Here is a 21945-nt window from a genome sequence, read left to right as displayed (position 1 = left end):
AACATAGGTGCTGACTGGTTTAATGATCTGAACCGTTCTTCTTATTGGGCCTACCTATGGGCATAGTTCTAATGATCATAAGTGATCAGTTGACATTTCTAGCGGCTGGATGATTCGATCCCAAGGATTGGGCCGGCTGACCACTTGACCCTTGAATGTGGACGGTTGGACGGACGATGTCTGCTTGAAGTCCGGAAGTGGATTTCGTCCTGCCCCGGCTGGACAATAATCCGTCCACCGTGATGTATGAGTTTTATCCAAGCCGTTCATCCATTTTTCAAGATCATTTTAGGACATGAACTCAAAAATGAGGCAGATCCAAAGTTCACGTGGACCACACAACAGGAAACAGCGGTGATGATGACGACCACCGTTGAAACCTTCTTAGGAGTAACCGTGATGTTTATTTGCCATCCAACCTGTTCAAAGGTCATATATACCTGGATGAAGGGAAGACACAAATATCATCTTGATTCAAAACTTGGGGAGAATTCATGATGCGCACTGGTGCAGCTTTCCTAATTTCAAAGAAATAATGGTGCTGCTAGGGTCAGCAATTGGTGGGTCCAGACGGGTTCATGCCGGACTCTTAAATGGCTCCATCTTTAATCCGGCCTAGCTGCCGCTGGTTTAGTAATTGGAAATCGGATTGCGTACTGAGTTACTCAGTACACTCTTATCGTACTGAGTAAACTCTGTTGGGCCCACCTTGAGTGCATGACATTTATCCATACCGTTCATCCGTTTTTACAGATCATTTTAGTCGTTGATCCCAAAATTGAAGCATATCCAAATCTCAAGTGGACAATAACACAGGAAAGAGTGGAAGTATTGATTTCCTCCGTTGATACCTTTCTAAGGCCCCCAGTGATGTTTATTTGTCATCCAAGATATTCATAAGATCACACAGACATGGATGAAGGGAAATCACAAATATCAGCTTGATCTAAAACTTTTGTGGCCCCTAAGAACTTTTCAACCGTAGAATTTCAATTCACACTGTTTCTGGTGATGTGTTCCACTTGCGCTTGGATATGCTTCATTTTTGGGATAACTCCCTAAAATTATCTGGTAAAAAGGATGGACGGAGTGGATAAAATGTATGTATGACGGTGGGCCCCAAAGAGTTTACTCAGTACGCAAAGCATACTGAGTTACGCAGTACGCAATCCGCTTCCTAGTAATTGGGCCTTCAATTTCAAGCCAATCACACGTTGCTCCCGGGTTCAATAGAGCATTTTGCAAAAACTAGAGCCAGCAGGCCTTATTGGTAGGTTCGAGCCTGACCCTGCTGATGCTATGGCTTGGGCCCTTAAGCTAGGCCTGAGGGTTAGGCCCAAGCTTGAAATCATGACTCCGTGGCCGGGCCAGGAATGATGATGAACGGCCTAGCCTAGCCGAACCCATTGGCCCAGACCAATCATCGAATGGGCCACCATTATAAGAAACAAGTGGACCTTTTAAAGACACTTGTGAGTGGTCCCAATTGATGCACATGAAATTTAAAAGCAATCTTGGATGTGGGTTTTATTTCAATGATCAAACCATTCATATGATATGACTTTTTCGTGGATGGAGAGGATAGCCCCAAAATTTTCTTAGAGCCGATTGCTTTAGGTCCATCATCATTTCATTCATTCCTTGCACGGTTGGTAGTGGCTTGGTCCAACCTTGTAGGGCTACAGGAAGCTTTAAGAGGGAAAGCCAGGGCATGTTAAAGTTGTGCCTAAAAAATCAATATGAACCTTACCTACTGGTGATGTGGATGTGATGTGGATCATCTTAATCGTAGATCATGATGACTATGGGTCCTAAGTAGATATACTACTTTGCTATAATTAATACGTGAAAGTGCTTAAAATACGCATGAACATAGGATAACGGGGAGGGATTCATTTGCACATCCTTAGGCTTAAGATGGGATATAATGATGTCAATGACGAAGGAAGAGTTGTGATCCATGGATCTCCATACCCTGTTGTTTCATAATTACTTAGAAGATTGCAGGATAAACCTACAACTACTATCATCATTATAATGATGGATATGAGTATTCTGTATGAGGGGACCAATAATGAATCATGATGGAAGGTCTCCGCCATTGGATATGATGACGAGCCGATATGCCCTCACACTGCTCCATGAATGAGTGCTTGTGCTATAGATATAAGTTCCTAGTGTTGGACCAATTGGACACTTACATTGTTGGATCGAGGTCAAATCTCTAGATGAGAAGGCCATCATCCCTGAAAGATGCACTCAATCTTATTAATCCTTACACCCGAGGGGTGTGAGAGTTCAGCCTTGATTATATATGCTTTGACTTGCTCTATTAGGTCATTAGGTAGCCAATAAAAATGAGTGTAGCTTGGAGCATCCATTAAGGGTTGTTAAGACTAATTATATAGACCAACAAGGGATCCACTGATTTCCTAAAAACTTAAATTTAGAATATCAAATGTTCGTTAAATAGTTTTTCTATTGAGCCTAATATTCGAAAAGTTTTAAAAAGTTTTACGAACATTTCAACCATTGAAATTTTGTTTTAACTATTACAAAGTTTCTATCACACTTATGATAATTTGATAATTTAAATCTAGAGATCCACCACTTGACCAATCAGATAAAAGGTGCATAAGATAAGGCGGAATCATAAAATTCCAACACTGGGATACATGAAGACTGTAGGTAGTGGAGTACCATAACTAGTCTTTCAGAAACTTTAACTCTTCCTTATAAATAAATATTATCCAGAGGGAGGAACCCTGGAAAAGGGAGGGGTCACTAGAGAGAAAAGAGAGAAGGACGAGAGAGAGAGAGAGGAGAAAAGAAGGATGGGGGGGGGGGGGGGGGCCTATGAGTCCACTTGAGTAGATGGCTCTTATGTCCCCATGGCCTTACTCCAACATGATTGGCTCTCACCTTTCCTCCATATGGGACAGATTTAGAAAAGGCTTCCTACATTGGTGGATCAGCATTGACAAAATTAATGATCTTTCATTGGCATTGATCAAGTAAATCTTAACCATGGGATTTAAGTTTCTCTTTACTAGCAACTTAGATATATCTAAATGGGGATCCATAGGGCTTAATCACACAATCTTAACTTCTGAAAAATTTTAATTTTCCACTGTGTTTCAAAAAACCTAATACAGCTAACCTCAGCGAGGCTGTACCCAAGGCCCATTGCCACCAGCAGGATGCAATATAATCAATTTCCAAAATCTAAACCAGCTTATCATCAAACTAGCTCAGAAAGCTCCCTCTCTTGTAATTACGAATGGACTTTCAATGGGCCAATGAAGCTGTAAGTGTATCATCAAACTGGCTCAGAAAGCTCCATCTCTTGTAATTACAAATGGACATTCAATGGGTCAATAAAGCTGCAGACATCTTCACAGAATTATCATGAAATCAAATTGAGCTAATTCTAATTGGGTCCATTGTAAACTACTTCCGCTGCATTTTTCCATCCTCCAATGTTCCGTGGTTGAGCAACGACCCACTCATCACCCTATTGATGAGGTACCAGCAAAGCGCTCAACCAGAATTATCATGAATGGGACATTGAAGCTGCAGACACCTTCACAAAATTATCATGAAATCAAATTGAACTAATTCTGATTGGGTACATTGTAAACAACTTCAGCTGCATTTTTCCATCCTCCAATTTTCCATGGTTGAGCAACGGCCCACTCATCACTTCACCCTATTTTGAGGTACCAGCAAAGCGCTTAATCAGGATTTTTTTTTTAATTTTTTATTTTTTATCTTAGGGTGTATCAGTATTTTCTCTTCATGGAAACCAATACCCTCTGGTGGAATTACAGTCCTAAACATTGGAGGTGCGGTCTGCTGAGTTTCCCAATTCCGTACATATGGGGCCCATTATTAAATGATCCAAGCTGGTGCTTGACCAACTGGATCCCTAGCTGAGCAGATCTGCCCAAGGAAATGTCAAAGACTGGCATATTGCAGCCCTTCAACCATAGTCTACAAATAGATGGTTGAGAAAAGACTTGCAAAAGCAGTCCACATTCAACAGTGAAGAGGTGGAAGACCAAAGATGTAGGATCTCACCCACCCATATGGTCAACGGTCTCGATCACTGAACTGGGACCCACATTTACAGAATTGCTCATTCCACCAACACTACTTCCCACTGCTTTTCTTCTGACTGTGGGACAGACAAAGAACAGTGACGTAACAGATAAATAGCATTTATTTAACAGATACCCATGATGATAAAGACGAGTACATTATTTCTTACAGTATGCAAACATAGTACTGGTTGTTTTATGATCTTTGCTTCTGCTCAGGTGAGGTAGTTGAGGAACTCGGCAGCAGTAGCTATGGCACCGCCTGTGATGGCATCCACAATCACCTTGTCCCCATGGTTACTGCTGGCTGCAGATATCAATGCCCCGGTTATCGCCCCCCCAAGCAACGCATTCTTCTGCAAACCACAGAAAATGAAGAGAGTTAGCAATGGGGATGGAAGTTCGATAGGTTCTACCATTTCTGGCCCAGAACACAATGATCTAGATTGTTCATAGTGAAAGTCCCACCATATACGGTCCACATGGTAAATGTCTTGATGATCAGAAGAAGCAATTGCAATGGATGGTGAAATCTCTTATGAGTATGATTTTTGACATTTTGCGTGCATGTGGCGTGTGATCCTTCTAGATGAAGGGTCTGGATAATCACAGAGAGGAGTGTAAGGGTGTGAGTAGCTTGGCTGTTCCCAAATATCTATTGTTAAACTTACTCTAGAGGAATTACTAGATGCTCAAGAATATGATGATCCATACACAGTCATCATGCATTCTTCAGTCAAAATTATGGGCCACCTATCCTAGACATGTCATGACTCAAAAATCATAATCAAATCATCTCTTTTAGTGGCCATTAAATGCAAAGTTCAAGTGAAAAGATAATCAAACGGTTCACGTTCAGAAAATAGCTGTTAAGGGTCACAAAATCAATCTGATTTTGGGGACTATGCACAATGTATGTGAGCCCCATGATTTGGATGGTCGGGACTCTGGATCACGGTACATGTATTGCATGTGTACAGGGAATGTTGTGACTATGCATGTGTCTATTATCTATACCATCCTACTCTATGCGAAATAATCATTCACTCTCAAGCTGGATTGGGTGTTGTGGAGTCACGGCTGGGCCAGTCTCATCTCCTACACGAAGCACCTGGAATGATGATTTGGCCTGACTCTTGGAAGGGGTAGTCTGCTACTCTACTGAGCAGTCAATCTGCTTTTTGAGCATATTCCTAAATGCATCACCATTTCAATGCAGGTTAGCCTCAAAACGTTTACGCCAGAACCATGATTTGAACGCACTTCCAAATGCAATCTAAGGCTTGCAGTTGTTCTCAAATTTCTTGGTAAGATTCAATGATTTTCAAGCTACTGCATGAAGTGATGCACTGAGTGGTGTTCAGGTCAACGATGGAACAGTTCTTGTAGGCCCAAGGTATCCCGTATCGGTATCGGTTGGCGTAACGGTGCCCTCCGAAACCGATACGGATACGGGGGCGTAATGGCGATACGAGGGTGTAATGGCCCGTAACAGCACAAAATATTTTTTTATGCAAAAAAATATGAAAAAATATGGATTAAATCCGGAATATTCTAAGCATTCCAAATATGCATTCATTTATAAATTGGAACATGTTTATGGTGGTGTAACGGTCCACTCTTTGGTGAGAAGTTGTATCGGACTGTCTGATTAATTTTTGAACCAAGTAACTTGAATTTGACTACAAAATCCATATATTTAATTTTCTAAATAACTAATTTATATATTCAACAACTTGATACCATTTCTCCCAATAGTTCTTTAAAAAAATGAAATTAAATTCAGGTAGATGGCGTTGTCAATTTGGGGCTGACTTGGAGAACCAATCTATGTTCCAAATCAGCCTCAAATTCATGCAATTTATTGTCATTATCCCACTTATGAATTGGTGGACATTTATTGGATAGTGAATCATGAAAAAAATCCAAAAGGCCCTATTTTAAAAAATAAAATTCCACAAATTAACAATTAAAACTATTCAAACAATTTGATTTTAGCATTATGAGTTAGCAATTGCAGTTCATAATTTAATTGCTAAATTTTAAGTTAATATATGTCTCGTGTACAATTTTTTTAGGCTGGAATTAGGCGGAGCTCGGATTGTGAAGTGTAGCACACGTGTCAAAGTTTTTTGGGCCCCACCCGTGATGAATGTGTTATATCCACACCATCCATCCATTTTGCCAAATAATTTTAGGGCATGAACCCAAAAATGAGGCACATCCAAAGCTCAGGTGGACTGCACCATAAGAAACAACAATAATTAAACGTTCACCATTAAAATTTTATTAGGGGCTACAAAAGTTTTAGATTAAGCTGACATGTGTGTTTTCCCTTCAACCACGTCAGTGTGACCCAATTAATAGGTTAGATTGAACATAAACATTACAGTGGACCTTAAGAAATTTTTAATGGTGAGCATTCTATAACCACTGTTTCCTATGGTGTGGTCCACCTGAGATTTGGATATTACTAATTTTTTGGATCCTGACCTAAAATGACATGGCAAAATGGATGGACGACATGGATAAAATATATACATCATGGTGGGGCCCACTCGGGTCTGATCAAATTGGATGGAAAATAAACGTTACCGTGGGCCCTAAGAATTGTTAAACGGTAAAAATCATTATCTCCACTACTACTTTTGGTGTGGTCCAGATGATCTTTGGATATAATTCGTTTTTTGGGTAGTGCTCTAAAATGATCTCTGAAAATAGATGAACAGTGTAGATGTAATAAAACATCACTGTGGAGCCCATAACTTTGATCTACTTTGAACCGTTCGTACAACTTGGAGCTCGAGGAGTGTCAGCGCTTGTCTTAGCGTGACACGTACCTACTGCAGCTAGCTGGTCTGTAGAACACTTGCAAAAAAAAAAAAAGGAGAGGGAAACCGAAAAGAAAAAAGAGGGAAAGAAGAGAAAAGAAAAAAGAGGGAGAGAGAGAGAGAGAGAAGAACAGGAAGAAGGCTGTGGCCGTTTTTCAAGGCCCGTAACAGTTGTTACGGGTCCGAAACGGCCGTTATGGCCCGTAACAGCCGTTACGGTCACAGAATTCCGTAACGGCCGTTTCGACCCCATATCGCGTAACAGTGTCGGCCATTACCGTTACGTATCGGCCGATACGGCCGTATCGTAACAGATACGGGACACCCTACTTGTAGCCAATGTATACAGTATCGATAATATCGACCGATATTATCGTTATCACACTCCAGGGGCATGAAACATCCCTAGAGTATAGATGGAAATGAAAAAATGTTGTGTATCGCTCAAAATATCACACCATATCGTAATGTATCAGCGATATCTCGCGAAATCATGTGATTTCACAATTTTTCCCTTTATAAAATGTCTTGGTATCAAGGATACCTGTCGATATCAACAGATATCATCGATACATTCTAGAAACTGCAAGGGAACTTCGCAATACCCTCCAAAATCCCTTTTTTTCACATTTTTCTTCAGTTTTCCCTCTTCTAACCTGTTTGTGGGTAGATTTCGGTCCATCCTTTGCTTGGATTTGGGAGAAAAACCTACATTTGAAATCAGAATCGAGATTTTCTTTCATTTGGAGCCGTTTCTCAAAAGGTGAATTAATTTGCATTTTCATCTTCTTCTTTTTTAAATCATATAAAATCAGTGCGAAATCATAAGCAATCATTGATTCTTCATGTTTTGCATGACAACTCAAGGATTTCAACCTTCAATTTCGAGATTTGAGGGAGGTTGCCCGATTTGGGGAAAATTCAAATTTTCCCAATTTCTTCCAAATTGCTTGCAATCTTACATTCCAAATGCGAAATCAAACATGTAGGAGGCTTGATCTACTGATTTATGATATTTTTGTGAAATTTCAGAAAAAAAAATTTTGTTTTTTTATTAAAAAGTTATAAACATATACTTCTTTTTTTCAAAATTTCACTCCTGGTAGTAGTTAATTTAGTCTAATTTCAAAGTATTTAGGAGTGTTTGATGAAATGATCATCACATACACTCTAATTTCAAGATTTGAGTGTAGTAGGTCCGATTCGAAATTTCTCAAATTTCTCCCAAATTCATTGTAATCTTACATTCAAACATGCATGAAGCATGATCTACTAGTACAAGTATTTTTTATATTTTTTGGAATTAAATAATATTTTTTTAATAAAAAATATAGAAAAAAATTATTTTTTTCTGAAAATTATTTTCTACCAACGTTCAATTGGTTGCATTTTCTAAGCATCCAAAGGTGTTTGATGATTTTTTTTTCCAAAAATATAATTATATATTTATTTAAAATAATTAATAAATATGAATGAATTAGTTATGTTTTTATAGGTATATTTCTCAATTTCTACTTCTTCTTTTGCTTTTGAATGAGTTGGATATATTTATTTAAAAAATAATTAATAAATATGAATGAATTGGTTATGTTTTCATAGGTATATTTTTTAAATTTCTACTTCTTCTGCTTTTGAATGAATTGGTTGTGTTTTCATAAATGTCTTCATAAATTTATAAATGTTATGAATTCAATTTGAATATAGTTGCATTAGTTTAGTCAGACAGTGAATAGCTTAAGAACCTGTACAAAGGAAACGTATTATGTACACTTGTTTTAAGATTTATGATTTAAAAGTGTATTGAGGTCTTTTTTAACAATCCATTAAGTTTCATTGAAAAATTCAACCAATTTCCCAATATTTCTCTATGTTTCCCAAAAAGTGTGATATATTACCCGATACAAACGATATATCTCGTGCGATAACCGAGACGTATCTATATCCCAAGGGTGCCATACGTAATGTGATACTGATACTACGAACATTGCTTGTAGCAGCATGACCTCCTAAGCTAGCCTATTTCAACATCTGACTTACTAAGTTAGCCTATTTCGACATCTGACTTACTAAGCTGGCCTATTTCGACATCTGACTTACTAAGCTAGCTTATTTCGTCATCTTGGTTTTGATTCCTCTCAGTTAGGAGACATAAATCTTCAATGATAACAATAAAAAAACAAGGCACTCATCCTAGGCCTCTTTCGTGAGCTCTCTTTCCCCAACCTGTTGTTTTTTCCTTTTTCTTTTGTTCTTCTTTTCTTTCCAATGGTGGAATGCCATTCCCTTTCTCTTATTATTGTTATATACACATTCATACAGCATGTGCATGGATCACATACAAGAGTTTACACATACAAAGGCATTAAAACATTGCAGACTTGCACTGTTGTTGTAATTCTTGGAATTGTTCCATCAGCATAACACCCCATGATTAGAATACAACAGCAAGCTAAAAACATATGAACTTATTCAAAACACATGAGAGGTGTGTGATGAGCAAACTTCATGTTCAGAAGCTGTTTATATTGGTTGTGAAAGGCTATAAAAGAAGAAAAATATGTCCACTAAAATCAAGGAGCTATTTCAGATCTATTACTTGCATTGTAGAGTCCTACTAACTAATCATTCTAAAAGGTCTCGTTTTCAATAATCAACTCTGTTGGTATGATCATTGACCATGAGACAGCACCATGTAACATATATATTGTTTTAAAATATAACGTATCAATACCAATGGTACAGGTAACAAGGTATCTTATTATTATCGTTGTTTTAACAGACAGGAACGGACAGATTTTTTAGATCAAGCAAATTTCAGTTGCAGGGTTGTCTGATCGAATCAAGGCTAACATGGTTGATTGGGCCTCCATAGCCTCACTTGGCATGGTCACTCTTCAGATAAGCAGGTTCTCAATTGGATATTTTAACTTTCTTTTGACAGTGCCTTTTCCCACAGGCTTTTATCCTTTGTTGTTTTTGTCTGGTCATTTCAGCTGTGGCCTTTGGGTGTGGTATTCAGCCGCTGGTTGCAGCCTCGTGTTGTTTTCTTCTTCCTTGTTAGTAAAATTTCCATTGCTGGCTTTAAATAAAAGGTGTAACACTGTATCTATATTTCCCATGTATGAATTTGTGTTTCAAGCCCCCTTAGGGTGGGTAACTGGTCGTCTTCGTGCTTCACAAGTAATTATCAGGTCCCAATGGGCCTGATCTGTACAGGTGGGGCCATGATTCGGTAATCAACATTGTTGATATATGGAGGGGCCATGATTCGGTAATCAACATTGTTGATATATGGACAACAGATAAGGGGTGCCCCAAATTTGTACCGGTGGGTCCATGATTTGGTAATCAACATTGTCGATATGATGGCCCACGGATAGGGGTGCGCTCCAAAAACCTCCAAGATTAGTAGGTCCTAAATCTTCGTTTAGTGATCAACAAATAAATGGTTAAGAGAAATACCATAACAGTTTGGAAATGGCCACAGATTGGATGGCTGTGATTTCCAATCAGGAGGTGCATCCCCCATCCATAATGGCACTCATCAGATCAACAGGATGAGCCCCCCTCTTTATGAATCAAGCACATTTGGAAAGCATGCATCAGGGCCTGATAATTCCTCACATTCGAATAGCGTTAAAATCCAAACTTCATCGAAATAGAGACAAAAAAAAAAAAAAGGAGCACCTGTAGCATGTCAGCAGAACTGATTATCTTCTTCTAAATAAGTTCGCTATACCAAATAAATTACTAGCAATCTGAAGCAGAAGTTACCCAGTCTCTAGTGCCACGGACTCTTTCCATTCCATACTCCATTCCCACATATACTCCAGCTACAGTGCCTACACGTATGTACATAAAATATGATAACTCATTTGCAAAATATGCTAAAAGAAATGAATGCTGGAATAGTTTGCACACTCCTTTCCAGAACCAATCCTTAAAATGGACATCAAAATAAAGAGAGATGCCAAGGTGATTCATAAGAGAAAAGACTGCTTAGTTGATTCAGAGCAAACATGACAACGTCAGATGCGCATCAGGGATACGGGGCATTCATTAGGTGGGATGATTAGGATCATGCTCTTGCCTAAAAATAAAATAAAAATTCATCTCATTGGGTGGACCATACGAATACGCTGAATATGGGTTGTTGGTCATCTTTATTTCTTTCTTTCTTTCTTTTGTGACCCTCCATTTTTCTCATACACATTTGACCACCCCCCCAGCGTGTGGACTAGCTGTGGCTTATTCATATTGGGACCCACCTGAGGAATGGCACGGATCTAGCACACACGTCATGTTGGCCCCTGAGCCACAAGTTGCATTTTCCATCTTTCATCGCAGGGACTGCTCAAACACTTCCAAGTAAAAAAGAAGACAAAAGGTAGCTAAGCAATCAGCTATCTCTTTTATTAGTAGATCAGCTTACCCCAATAAGCACCTTCCTTGCACATCTTCTTTAGCTGCAATAAAGCAACCACTATCAGTAAAACTATAAAAATAAGTTATTTTTCTCTATGTTGATCAACCTACCAGTTTTTAAACATCTATAGTAACATGAGCTCCTTCTCAAATGCACATTCTTGAAGATTGTTCTAGATGCACTTCGAGAATATCAATTTCACATCATCATCATAGCCATGTCCTAGCTATTTAGGGTCTTTTTTTTGTGAAAGGTAATTTAAGGTCTGCTTTTGTCATGGTTGCTTGGCAAAAGTTCAGCAAATGGTTGCCTACCTGTCATCAAACCTCCTCCTTTACCCAAGCTGGGGACTGATGCTACCAAGCAGCATAGATATGAATATCGGTATCGTATTGGCCGATACAGCCATATCATTTCTGTATCCCATATCGGCCCGTGTTAGAAAACTGCTCCATATTGGCCTGTATCGGCACCGATACATCGTACTCGTATAGACTGATATGCACATAAAAACACACATTTGGCCCTGATTTTTCATTTTCTCCCCCTTTTTGGAAGGGTAACTGGTATTTTATTAAAAAATGATGGCAAAGCCACAAAAGAATACATCAAGAGAAACAAAAATTACAAGGAAGACCAATCAAAGACTAAGAGATTGCAATCTATAAGCTTAGAGGACATAGCCACCCACCCAATAACAAGAGATCTCGCGTTTCGAAAAACTGACTTCGCATTCCTAGAGGTGTCTTTAAAGCATCCATTGTTTCTTTCGATCCAAATGCACCACAAACCCGCAAGAAGCAACAACCTCCAAACCTTACGACCCATCTTTCCAACTCTGCCTCTGTGCCATGGCAAGAGGAAATCATTCACCGAGTTGGGCAAAACCCACACCACCCCAAAAGATGCCAGAAAACTATCCCAAAGTTCCTTGGCAATAGGGCACAGCAAAAAAAGGCGACTCACCGATTTCTCATTGCACAAACACAGAGGATGGGCATTGATGATAACTAGGCCCCGCTTCCTCAGATTATCAATAGTTAGGATTCTTTCCCAACTAACCAACCACACAAAGGCTGATACCTTAGAAGGGGCTCCATAGGACCATAAAACAGAACAAAACAAGTTTTGAGGCTCAACCACCGCTCCAACAAGAGACCAAAAGAAGGAATTAACAGCAAAACCCCAGCAAGCATATTGAGCAAAGACAGCAACTCATCAGCTTCAATGTCCAGCAGATTTCTCCAGAACAAAGGAAGCCAGTGTCCAGTGGATGGTTGCCTCACGTAGTACTTGTCCACTGTAGTGTCCAAGTCCAAAGCAGCGCAAGCTAGATTCGGAAATTGATCCAGAAAACTACTCTCGTCTAACCAAATGTCCTTCCAAAATTAGACTTCCAAGCCCGTGCCTGCACCAAAACAGAGCCCCACTAAGATAGATCCTTTTTTAATGACGACAGGGTGTCCCTGCCCCTTTTTAAGGGGAGACTATTCCCTACGGATGCACGCAATCACCTGCCAACCACGTGCATCGAGTAATCAATAGGGAAGGGAATCGAACTCGTGTTTGTGGGGAGCAAACCCATGACCCAAGCCATTCGTCCAAGCCCACAACCCAAGATAGATCCTTACAACTTCATAATTGCTCTCCAAGCCCCTGATGCCCTGTACAACGCAGAGCTCTTGGGCCACCAGGCCCACCACTCCTCTTTCTCCACCCCATACTTCCTGCCTATAACTTCCTTCCAGAGAGTACCTTCTTCAGACGAGAAACGACACAGCCATTTCCCCAAAAGTGCCTTGTTCATGAAGTCTAAGTCTCTTAGACCTAAACCATCAGCCTCCTTTGGCCTACACACAATATCCCATCTCACGAGATCAAACTTCCTCTTCTCCTCTTCCCCTTGCCAAAGGAAATCTCTTCTTATCCTCTCTAACTTATCAAGCACACTCTTTGGGCACCAAAAAAATGGACATGAAGTACAAAGGAAGATTTGAAAGAACCGCCTTGATCAGGGTAATTCCACCTCCAACTCCAAGAGACATAAATCTCTTTTTCCACATTGATAATTTATCCTTGAATCGTGAGGATCTTCTGGGTCTTACGTCCTCATTTGGTTGTCGGGTGGGCTCTTTCCCTACCACAAACCTGGGCCTTCCTTTGTGTCTAGGAAAACTAGCTCCGCACCTTTGGGATAAGGTGCTAGAAAGGATGGAGTATAAGTTGTCTCCTTGGAAAAGTAACTTATTATTGTTTGGAGGCAGACTTACCATGATAAAATCATCCCTCTCTAACGTCCTGATTTATTGCATGTCTTTATTTCACTACCCTAAATCTATGCTTCAGAGGATAGACAAATTACGGAGAAATTTCTTATGGCAAGTTGGCTCCCACACTAGGAAGTTTCCTCTCCTAAGGTGGAAGGAGGTTTGCAAACCAATTTTTGAAGGTGGGACAGGTATAAAGTGTCTTCATTTAGTTAATTCAGCCCTTCTATGTAAATGGATATGGTGTCTTGTTTCAGAAGATGATTCCCTTTGGAAAAAGGTTGTGGCAGCTAAGTATGGTGTAGAGCTGGGTGGTGGACAAAAAAATCTTCTATGTATAGGGCCTCTACTCTTTGGAAGGAAGTGGATAAATTATTTGTTCTAGTTTTCACAACTATACTTAGTTCTGACCCTAACATACTAGTTTCGGAGTGTTTCTCCTCCTCTAGATCTGGTGGAGTGTGGACTCCTCCATTCCGAAGGAATTTTAAGGATGATGAATTTGCTAAGTTCCTCCTGCTCATCTCTCGCATGCAGGATTTCGTGATTGATCTTGAAAGTTATGATTCTGCTTCCTAGACACTGGAAGAGGTGGCACCTTTTTTATCAAGTCATTCTACGAGTTCTTTTCTTCCCCTCTGGATTCTGGACCTACAAGCTGCACGAGCCCTCTTTAGTCCCATGGGGCCCCCCAAAAGTCAACGCCTTCATCTGACTTGCTGGGAGAAGATGTATTCTCACTTTAGACAATCTTCGGAAGAGGGGTATGATCCTCCAAATGTCCATCTCCTATGCTTTCAGGATGTGAAGTTGATCTCCCATCTTCTATTGCATTGTCCCTTCTCTATTGCAGTTTGATCTGGAGTCATGCAGCAGGCAAGAGTCTCCTAGATGGTCCCCTAGTCGATTGAAGCTCGCATCAGATCCCGAGATGTTGGAGGCGGCCCTGCTTGCTACCTTTTGGGCTTTGTGGCTAGAAAGGAATAATAGGTGTTTTAAGGATGTGAAAAGTTCGATGAATGTGGTACTGAGCAGAGTTTCACAGTTTGTCAGGGATTGTGCTTCAGGATAACGGATGGGGGCTGGGACTGGTTTAGTGCCTCTTGTATTTTCCTTTTCTTCTCTTGGGTTTAGTAGTTTAGGTCATCTCTATTTTCTGTTGTGTTGTTTTCTTTTCTTTTCTTGTCTTTGCATGTTGTGCTCTTTTTGGCTTCGACCGTTTTAATAATAATATCAACTTTCGAAAATCAAACTTACGCTGGAATCTTTCAATGACGGGGTCCCATAGATGCTTAGCAACTTTTCCTAAACAAAGAGGCCCAGATATTTAGATAGGAACATCCCCACTTCGCAGCCAAACACAAGAGTTAGATCCCTGACTTCTTTCGACGAGAGAATAATACCCAACAGTTTAGACTTACTAGCATTAATATCCATGTCCAACACCGCTTCAAAGCAAAATAAAGCTTTACGAAAGTTGTCTAGCTGCTAAGGATCCGCCCCACTAAAGAGGATCATATTATCCGTGAACTGAAGGTGAGATATTTGGAGATTCCCGCCATCCAACTTAAGCCCACTAAAAAACCTAAGGAAATTCCTCTAGATAGCATGCGGCTAAGCGCTACCGCCACTACCACAGCAAGGAAAGGAGATAATGTATCCCCCTACCAAAGACCCCTAGAAGGAAAGGAGATATTGTATCCCCCTACCAAAGACCCCCAGAAGCTTTGAAGTAGCCCTTCGTTGAACCATTCACTAAGGCCGAAAATTTTGCGAAGCTGACACATTTGAGGATCCACCTTCTCCACTTCACACCACACCCAATCCAACAACACATGTAATCGAGAAAGGACCACTCAACGTAGTCGTACGCCTTTTCAAGATCCAACTTACACACCATGCCAAATTTACCCGAAAGGTGGGTCGAGTTAACTATTTCATGAGCAATAAGAGAACTATCCAGGGTTTTATCTTCCTTCCTCAAATGCTCCATGCTCTAATGATTTAATCCTTCCCAACACAGCTATAAATCTCGTCACAAGCATCTTAGCTAGGATATTATGTGGACAAGCATCTTAGCTAGGATTTTATATGGACCTCCAATCAAGCTGATAGAACAGAAATCTTTTAGACAATCCGCACCTTCCTTTTTCGGGATCAAGGCGATGAAAGTCGCGCCCAATTTCGTGGCCAATTTCCCATTAATCCAGAAATCATACATAAAATTCATCACATCTCCTTTTACCTACGCCAAAACATTTGATAAAATGCTATGGGAAATCCATCGGGCCTAAGGGCTTTGTCTCTCTACCCAAATCCATGATAGCCTACCTCACTTCCTCTGAAAATGGTTTTTCTAGCACCTCCACTTTTGTCTCCGAAAGCATATCGAATTCCAAATTATCCAGCTTCAGTCTAGTAATTTGAGGATCAGAGAGCAAATTCTTGTAAAAGTCTACGATCGTGTCACAAACCCCCTCTTTATCTCGAAGTCTGACACCCTCTACTACCACGCTATCTATCCTATTAACCCGAGCCTGAGCACTTTCTCCCCTCCTTCCTTCTTGTTTCGAATTTCTTTTGCTTAGTAATTGTTTAACGCCAATTCCACCCAGATCTATGCCTATTTGGAAGATCCAAACAACTATTTTGGGGTTGAATTGAAGGATTGAAGGCCAGGTGCCCAATGTAGGAGAATTGTTTTTAGAAGGGCTATAAATAATTTTATTAAAAACAACCTGATGACAATCAGGACAAAGAATACAATTGAAATGTGAAATTACAAAACCAATATAGAATGAGTTACACTAATGTAAATTTGAAGAAGCTTTGTAGCCCATTCAAATACATCCCTTTTTGTCTTCCACAAAACTTTATCCCAAAATTTAACCTTGTCAAAATAGTGGACATTGCGTTCAAACTTCAAGACAAGCCTGATCAGCCTCCATAATATTAATATATCTTTCGAAAAGAGGTCAAGTCAAGTCAGGCCCTCGGCCAAACCCCCCTCGTGGGCCCCACTTCACATGGGTCTTGCCTCGACGCGAGCCACCTGCCTCACACAGGCCGCCCACCCCGAGTGTGCCACCACTTCATACAGGTCACCTCACTCGAGCCCGGTGTGAAAATGCCCCCGCATTAATCACCCCCAATAAGGAGTCTCGAACACGAGACCTCCCGCTTTGATACTACTTTTGACACAAAACAACCAACCCCTTGCTTTAAAAGCTCGAACTGATAGAGAGTGGCGAATCAATCCTTTTATCTCATAGCCCAGGTCAGGCCCTCGGCAGAATCCCCCTCATGGGACCCACTTCACATGGGTCTCGCTTCACACGAGCCGCCTACCCTGAGTGTGCCCCCGCTTCACACAAGTCAACCCAGTCAAACCCGGTGTGAAAATGCACATGCATCAAACTGACTTCAATTGCACATGCAAAGAAGACAAATATTCGGAAGAAACATTCCCCTCTTCTAAAGATTATCTATTGTTAGTATCTAATTTCTACCCGCCAACCACAAGAAAGAAGATGCCTTTTGAGGGACCATAGAACCAAAAAGCATATAGAATTATGCCATCCGAATCATGCCTCGAGGGACGAATCTTATTGTAAAATGATTTTACCGAGAAAGAACCGGATGTTGTTGCTGGCCAAACCAATGAGTCGGCCAAATCTGGAGAAGGATAATAGTGCTAGAGGTGAACCAATAGGCTTGTGAAATCTTCTATCTCCAAATCCGAAAGCCCCTTCTGCATGGGGGCCACCATGCTCCCCACCCTCCTTCAAGGGAAAAGCATTTACCAACAGTTATGTTCTTTTCCAAAGAAAGCACAGCCAAGGAAGGGTAAACCTCCACAGGGGTCTATCACCGCACCATGGATCCTCCCAAAATCGAATCCGAGAGACATTCCCAAGATTGAAGGATGCGAAAGTTAATACCGATGGATGCACCAAGGAGACGGCCTTCCAAATATCTAAAGCACAATAAAGCGATGTCTTCTTGATCTCCCACCCCCTATCTTCCATCCATTTTCATTGTCCACATGCAGACCAACTAATAAGCATATCAACCTGATTTTTGGGCCAGACATGTCGATGATGGAGATTACCTGCAGCCCATACTTTGCACAAGTGCACCACAATTGGACACATGCTGCTTATATCCTCAAATGGGCTCAAATTTCTGCCACGCCAATTTTCCAGTCTTCATGCATTTTAGAGAACATATGTGCAAACATTTAATGGATTGGCAATGACTCTTGATGTTGACCTTAAGCCACACAACATCAGTATTATACATATACATTTCTAAGATGTGAGGAAGAAGTATGCTAGACGCGATAGAAGTTGCTGCATTTGAACTATCTTGCCATTGGCTCCCTTCATTGACGTGCTCTAACCATACTTTTGTAGTTACTAGTTCCTCTAGCGAAGAGAAAGTACCATTACATGCAGATTTACATCCCACCCACTATTTTGTAGCCTTAAACACAGAGTTTATCGTCATCAAAATCATCTAAGCCTTGTCCCAATTAATTGGGGTCGGCTACATGAATATTGTTTCACCATTCCACTCTATCAAGGGCCAGACCTTCAATTAGACCTTTAGACTCATGATGAAAGTTGTGGCTTAAGTTTGATGCCGGCAGCCAACCTGATGCAACCCTCCTTTTATCCAAGCTCAAGACTGGCAGTGACAGCACAAAACTCCCACGGGCAATAAACTATTACATAGGTTGATTACAATCAAGCTTTGTCTAATAGTCTATTACATAGGTTTATTACAATCAACGAGTTCCTTGAAGTCTTGAACACATAAAGTAGCCGACAAAAAAAAAAAACACAAAAAAAGGATATGAAGTTAATAGTTTCAGTGATAACGGAAGCGTACAGTTTGCTCGACTTTGTGGCTTGAAATGCTCCCTGCAGCAAACATTAAAATATGGAAAAATAAGCACAACATGGCTGTATGATCCTCGAAACACAAAAGTCACACTGTTTCAACATGTATTCAGATATGTTAAGGTGATGTGATGGAGTTTTAGGAAGCACATAATACTTCAAGAGAATAGCATTCTAACCATGGAGTCTTCATGATACTTATATCTCAATGTAATTCGATGTTCAGTGAAAAAATACCATCAAAACTATGTTTCTTGTATTGGACCATGGTTGCGTACAATGTACATAAAAAATAAATAAATAACATGCCTAGAAGATTTACTCAATCAAAGAGAAAAAGGCCTGTTCCCACCCATTGAAACCTCTTATAGGTCATCTTTTTGCTTGAAATAATAATTGAATACATGTCATCTTAATTAACTGTTCTCAACTCCTCCATTGGCAGCATATAAGCTTGTGGCATCCTCCAAGTAAAAGACAACAACGACAACGTCAATATTCAAACATACATGGTATAGGTGTTGCAGCAAACTGTAACATCCCCACTCTCAAGGTGCAAGACACAAACATATATTTAATATTTTAACATCTTTTTATAATTAAAATGTTTTCCATCACTTTCATTATCCTTTGATAGAAATATCAGTGCACGGCCAAGCATTATCTGAAACAAATCCGGTTGTTGTATACATGTTGAGCCATATCCAACATAGTATTTTAGCTCGTCGTGGGTTAATCTTTTCACTGTCCAACCAAATGAGCATCCTTCTATCTAACCACCTTCCAAATATTCGAAAAAAGTGGGGAGCCACTTCCTCACATAACATTCATGCATATCAAATTCTTAGTATGGGTTTTTTACAGAAGATCAGTTTCGCAAAAGATCTTAAGGGCGTGTTTGATTTTCCAATTCCCAAGGAAATGCCCCGTGAATGTTAATAAATATTTCCCTCCTTAATTGCCGCACTCTTCCCCATAATTGATTTGATGGCTTACTTTTTCAGTGTAAAAATGGCAAATATTGTGAAATATTTGTGGGTCTCACCATGATGCATATCATATATCTACACCGTTCACCCATTATGTCAGATGAATTTATAATATAAGCCAAAAAATGAGGCATATCCAAAGCTCAAGTGGACCACGCCATAACAAAATGTGAATTAAATACTTACGGTTAAAAACTTCCTGGGGCCATTGTTTCTTTTGGTATGGGCCAATTGAGTGTTGGATCCAAGTAATTTTTCTTCTCATATCTTAAAATGTTGTGATAAAATGCATGGACGGAAGAGATATATCATATGCATCAAGATGGGGTCCTAAAATGGCCACTACTACTTTTGAACCGGTTTCCAAGAAATGAAATTCCCATGAATATTCGAATAGGTGAAACGGTAATAATCACCCATTTCCAGGGTATTTACCGTTTCCAGGTGAAACAATAAAAATCAAACAGGCCCTAAGTGTGAGCATAGTGTTGGTGGGCTCAGGTGGGACCCACCATGATGTGTATGTGAAATCCACTCCAACCAACGGATGCGTGACCCATTTTAGGCCCTAGGGACCAAAAATCATACAGGTCCTCCGGTGAGGGACTTTTATCCATATAGTAAGAGAGACTGAATAGATAATTCACATTTCACAGGATATGCACCAACGTGGCACATGCATGTGATATCTGGGATGCTCATCAGGGGCAGCTTCAAATGTTAACCCGTGTTTGCCCAAAATTTGAGCTGATTCATTCATCAGATGGGCCACAATTGTAAAATGAATATAGACTGGGACTCTTCTTTGTCCTCTATTTTTATCATACGCATGTGACCCTTGATGAGTAGACCAAGGTCCATCTAGTTTCCCACAATGTAGATGTAAAATGCTTCGAAAACAGAGATGGAATCAATGGTTAGAACAATCCTAGATATCCAACCCGTCTCCTTCAAAGAACATACAAAACAAAAGTGGTCAATGGTGTGTATAGAAGTGAACAAAAGCAATGCTTAGGATGGTTGGATAAGCATTTTTTTCATTTGAATATGAACCATCAAAGACAGGTCCCACTAAGTAGACGGTCACGATTGACAAGTCGCCATACCATGTCCACTGTGACTGTGGAGAGATGGTTCTACCTTCACTGTATCATCTCCCTCACCTAACATTTATCAGCAAAAACAAAAGAGTAATATACAGTTTCATAACTATGCTTAAAATGGTAAAATCAGCACCGTCCATCACTGCAAAGATCAAAGAGGAGGAATTATACTGTCTTGATGCATCGAGACGTGAATAACGTCCTCATGCACCGCTATGCACAAATAGGGTCCATGTTTCAGTCATCCAGACCGTTGATCATTGTTCTCATAACTGTCGATGGGGGATTTCTAACACTTCCATCAGTATTACACAGATAGATTGTGAAGGAGGGAATACATCAAAGCTCCACAAAGAAAAGGTTAGGATCTTCAGATCTGGAAGAATTTTGAAGCATTCCCTATCTGTATTGGATCTCATAACATCAACGGTATGGATCAATGAATCATGGAAATGGGGCCCAGGTGTATGAGAATTGAAGAAAAGAAATACCTTTTCGAATGCAGTGATAGGTTTCTTCTGCTGCAACTCTCGAAGCTCCAACCTGCAAAAAACGAAAAGAGAATCAAAGAGAGAGAGAGAGAGAGAGAGAGAGAGAGAGAGAAGGGTAGAGACGGAATTATGAAAAAGAAAAAATTTACGGTTCCAATCTTGAGGAAGCCATCAACGGTGCGATTGAGGAAAGGGTTGCCCATGTCGATGATGACATCGACACTTGGAGATGCGAATGCACCCGAAAACCTGCTCCGCGGCATCTCTCCCTCTCTCTCTCCCTCTCCCTCTCTCTCTCTCTCTGGGATTGAAGGTAATCTAATGCGACATGGACGATGGATGATAATGTTGAAGATGATGGGGACTATGGCGGCCTCTGCTCACTGTGCTACAAGAAGCACTTTATCTATTCGATGAATTTACTGAAATAACCTCACGCTGTCTCAAAATTACGGATCATCGCCCGCTCGTAATCTATCAGCAGATAGGAGAGGCAATCAATGGGGGACGAGGATTTCCTGCCAAAGCCTTTCGCAGGAAGTTCCTGCGCTGGAGACTGAGATGGAGCCCAATGTTTGTAATGAATCCACTCCGTCCATCCGTTTTCTGACATCATTTTCGGTTAATAGACCAAAATCGATCAAGATTCAAGACTCAAGTGGGCCGCACTAAAAGAGAAGGTGGTTAGGAAAATTTCTACCGTTGAAACCTTCCTGGGGTCGACAGTGATGTTTACATGCCATCTATACCGTTCATAACCTCATTCCTACTGGGATTAACTGAAAACACAAATATTAACATGATTCAAAACTTATGTGGCCCATGAATATTTCA

General features: G+C 40.4%; 1 protein-coding gene across 2 annotated transcripts; it reads right to left on the bottom strand.

Moving 5' to 3' along the window:
* Positions 1-4204: 4204 nt before the first annotated feature.
* On the bottom strand, positions 4205-21509 carry LOC131252912 (outer envelope pore protein 16, chloroplastic). Of its 2 annotated transcripts, XM_058253697.1 has the most exons (7): positions 21261-21509; positions 21112-21163; positions 20624-20680; positions 18518-18549; positions 11364-11397; positions 10706-10773; positions 4205-4456 (listed from the first exon to the last, which is right to left on the bottom strand). In XM_058253697.1, exons 1-7 carry the CDS (start codon positions 21372-21374, stop codon positions 4316-4318), a joined length of 498 nt encoding a protein of 165 aa, XP_058109680.1. In that variant the 5' UTR covers positions 21375-21509; the 3' UTR covers positions 4205-4315. The 2 variants fall into 2 exon arrangements, with proteins under 2 accessions (XP_058109680.1, XP_058109681.1); XM_058253698.1 differs by lacking the exon at positions 20624-20680 and having other exon boundaries at positions 21261-21501.
* Positions 21510-21945: the final 436 nt, after the last annotated feature.

Source organism: Magnolia sinica, chromosome 8, assembly GCF_029962835.1.
Source record: "Magnolia sinica isolate HGM2019 chromosome 8, MsV1, whole genome shotgun sequence".
In the NCBI taxonomy this organism is placed as follows: domain Eukaryota; kingdom Viridiplantae; phylum Streptophyta; class Magnoliopsida; order Magnoliales; family Magnoliaceae; genus Magnolia; species Magnolia sinica.
This window is presented reverse-complemented; position numbering and strand designations above follow the sequence as displayed.